A 3,762-nucleotide genomic window follows, 5' to 3' on the forward strand; every position below is an offset into this window, starting at 1 on the left:
TGGCATTTTTGACATTCGGCTTGAAATGCACAGTCTATGGAGCGTCACTTGTCGGACTACCGTCCTCCGTGATAATTGCGCATGGGCTAATGAAAAAACAAATGCATTTTTCTCAAATTATCAAATTTATTCGGTTCTTTTGTTGAACATCAAATGACAGGGGCAAAAAAAGAGACGGTATTCAGCTTTTTCAGGCGCTCAAAACCCCTTTTTCAAGCCTATATTCTTCTTCTTTTATCACCTCTTACATTTGGCTTCCGGATCCAATCAAGCAACGGTGCAATCGGTTGAAAAATAACTGGCTGATCAGGTAAACGAGTTATGATCATACCCATGCACTATCGGTTTGCATTTGGTGCCATCCAAATACTTTGTATCATAACGCCTCGGTCTCACTGTTCCATCCAATACCATATCACCATAGACAGTGACCATTTTGGACGGGTCATTCATTTTGTAATCTTTGTCCACCAAATCTATGCTGCCGACGTTATCGTTGAACTCCAACGGTTCTTTAAGTGTAATCTTGGCAATGTCAAATGTGAATCCCGGCAATTCGTATTTCTCATGAATTTCTATCTGGTCTTCGGTGACTTTAAGTTTTTTCGCATTCCTTGAAAGTTTATTAATGATTGCGTAGACATATGGGGCGCCGAGCACACTATGCGCACATGTCAAAATCTCCGTTTCCGACAAAATGATTGCACTAAATTTTTGTCGAACATCTTCGTCAGCATTGGCAAAATCTTTTTTGTAAGCAGTAAGAAATTCCGTAATAGAAAAACAACTCAGAATGAATATTTATGTTTATGAATCATGAAAAATCTCCAATTTTGCATCTCCTCTATTTAAAATTTAAAAAAAAGTGACGTTGAAAACGGTTTGATTTAGTTCGAATCTCGAATGCACACTTACTTCCCGGTACCGTTATATCGGCTATAAATTTAGCTTCGTTCGGTGTAAGCGGGGGTGGAATTGGTTTCACGCTCTAAAATTAATGCAAAAAATGATTTCGTTTGCGTTGTTGAGAATAAAAATTGAGGCATTGTGATTAGATACCTTTGGGTGACGAATAAAATCAAGAAATAGAGTAATTGGAAGGAACGCTCCGCGACCATCTGCCGTCTCAGCCGTTGTTATCCCCACTATTTTGCCATTTGTTTTTGAAACGACTGGTCCACCCGAATCGCCGTGTGTAACAATTTTGCTATCATTCGTAGCTTCACCAGTTGTAAAGCACAAAGCCTGACTTAGCTTAAATGTGTTGGCTCGTTCGACATCAGATATATATTTCGCATCGCAACGCCTCAATATCGATGGTCCGGTGTTTTTTAACACTTCTGATGGGTCATTCAATTTGTTCAATAATTTTGGCAATATCAAATGCACCAACAATCAAACGACTAAAATAAGAGTGATAAGCAATTTTCTCTTTTTCGACTTTGATTCTGATTTTCTGTTTTGCAACTGATACAACCTTCGTATCAGCTACCACATAAACATATGGGGCGTCATCCACACCAGAGACTGAAATTTTCGGGATCTTCCTCTTCTTCTTATTGTGAAATTCAATTTTATTTTGAAAACGCAATCTGACTTCTAGAATTGTTCTAGCCTGAAATAACTAAAAATTGATCTAGAAATTGTTTCAGGATGAAAAATTTTAAAAGTCACATTCCGTTCTCAAAATGAAATTGAATTTCACAATAAGAAGAAGAGGAAGATCCCGAAAATTTCAGTCTCTGATCCACACAATGGGCATTCGTGATTATTTCCGTTTTCGACAGAATAAATCATACTTCTCTTTATTACTACGAAGTTGAACAAACTTGCGTTCTTTTACGTCTCACCAATAGATACGAATTTTTGGACAGGTGGGCCTGCCGACCATTGGTAGACCCCCTAGACATTTAAATTAGCCAAAACGCAGAAACAGGTCGATTAGATTTTGAACTAAACTACATTTCCCCATTTGGAAATCATTGAAAACGTCGTGTCTGAATGGCCCCAGGCTAGGAAATTTGAAGCGTTGCGTTTTCACAACGTGGGGCCAAAATGGGTTAAACAAAGAAAAAAAATTGAATTTTTCGACGCTGGGGTCACTGGTGACACATGGTAGTCCGGGGGTTAATACCATCTGTATGTTAACTCAAATATTTGACTAAATCAATAATCTACTATGAACGATACTTTTGAAACCACAATGTGATGAATTTTCCGACAGTAAACTGACAACGCACAATTGAAAGTAATCATTTGCAGTGGATCTTTTCTGGGAAAAGTTTGAAAAAGAAGACTGTGACTGAGTAGACTGATGGTACGATTCCAATACGTAGAGTCTACAGCTTTCAGTGACGAGTCACATACTCGGCATCAAAAAATGCCAGCGCCACTGTTTCTGGAGTCAGATACCACAAGTGATTCATCATTTTTTCAATTACTGCGGCAGATATATCTATATCAATTTTGGAATATTCGTTAGCGGCACGCAAAAAATTCAAATCTTGATTGGGAGATTCAATAGAATTCGTACATCCGTACCAGACTTTAATGTAAATTTTAACGACAAAAATTGAAACATCTCGAATAGAATTGAGCTCTCTCTTAGATAAATTGAATTGGCCACGAAACAGGAAAATTTTCAGACAATAAATTGCTTTTGACATAAATCTTGCATCAGAGGTTGCACCACATGTACGAAAAGCGCCACCGTCACCACCAAGGAATGTGATCGTGAGCTCCAACAGCTCCTTATAATCGCTACGTATTTGAGTATGTTTGATTTGGTTTTGGCAAAACTGTTTAATTTGTTCACGTTCATCATTGGGAATTTTTGAGCAGACAATTGAGTCATCAAGGCCAGAATTGAATTGATCTCGTTTGATTTCGTGCCATACATCAGCGAATCGATTGAAAATTAGAGTTTCAGGTGCACTGCTGCTGCCACACTTCTTCTCAAAGACATTTTTAAGCACAATTTCATGAACAATGATGGCGGCATGCAAGATAAATGAGTTTCCGGCCGAGAAGTTCTTCCAAAAGAACACAAGCACCACTTTTATGGCCAGTATTTGAGGAAGTTGTATCAAAGCTGCAGGCCACAACTCTTTCAGAAATGTTCCATTCAACTAGAATATTATAAACGGCTTGAGCAATATGTTTTCCCGTACCCGATTCAATTTTCGGAGCTCCTAAAAATTTGAAACTTCCATTGTAGCTAACAAGAACTGCTATACGATCTACCTTGGATCTGCCGCACAAATCATTCAAAATTTTTCCATCCCAGTGAACCACTAAACGATCGTTAGTACTTAACTATTTTATAGTAAAATAAAAGGATAGAAAAAACTTAAATATACATTAAAAACACGTGTAAAATTCGTATTACGTTGTCTATGAAATCGGATTTTGATTCATCATATTGAATTCGTCGATTTTCCTCACGCGATTCTTGTAGAGAAGTACGATTTAGGACTAAATTAACGGCAGGAATCTTCAAAGCATCTACCGTTGCCATCAATATATGCATCGCCTCTCTGTTCGACAACTGATCGCGAAGAAAAAAGAAGAGTTCGAAATGATCTTAATTTTTCAATCTCATTTTTTTACCTTCGCTTTATCAAGTGCGGCGCATAATCGTGGTGTAATCCATTTCTTTTTCGGAGTGGAGCGGCGTGTCTGTTGTGGTGGTACTTCAAAAACATCATCTACTTCTGTATTGTATTCAATATCCGAATCACCTTCATAATTTACTATAATGGA

General features: G+C 37.8%; 1 protein-coding gene and 1 long non-coding RNA gene across 2 annotated transcripts; both read right to left on the reverse strand.

Annotated features, from left to right (window-relative positions):
• Positions 1-722: 722 nt before the first annotated feature.
• Positions 723-1,464, reverse strand: LOC129573256 (uncharacterized). Its single transcript, XR_008688578.1, has 3 exons — positions 1,060-1,464; positions 916-988; positions 723-844 (listed from the first exon to the last, which is right to left on the reverse strand). It is a non-coding gene; the product is annotated as an uncharacterized LOC129573256 (long non-coding RNA).
• Positions 1,465-2,263: 799 nt separating this feature from the next.
• LOC129573248 (uncharacterized) lies at positions 2,264-3,762 on the reverse strand. The gene is made up of 3 exons (XM_055453616.1): positions 3,610-3,762; positions 3,389-3,547; positions 2,264-3,315 (listed from the first exon to the last, which is right to left on the reverse strand). Exons 2-3 carry the CDS (start codon positions 3,527-3,529, stop codon positions 2,980-2,982), a joined length of 477 nt encoding a protein of 158 aa, XP_055309591.1. The 5' UTR covers positions 3,530-3,547; positions 3,610-3,762; the 3' UTR covers positions 2,264-2,979.

This window comes from Sitodiplosis mosellana, unplaced genomic scaffold, assembly GCF_009176505.1.
Source record: "Sitodiplosis mosellana isolate CC-2019 unplaced genomic scaffold, AAFC_SMos_1.0 Smas_scaffold_6033, whole genome shotgun sequence".
In the NCBI taxonomy this organism is placed as follows: domain Eukaryota; kingdom Metazoa; phylum Arthropoda; class Insecta; order Diptera; family Cecidomyiidae; genus Sitodiplosis; species Sitodiplosis mosellana.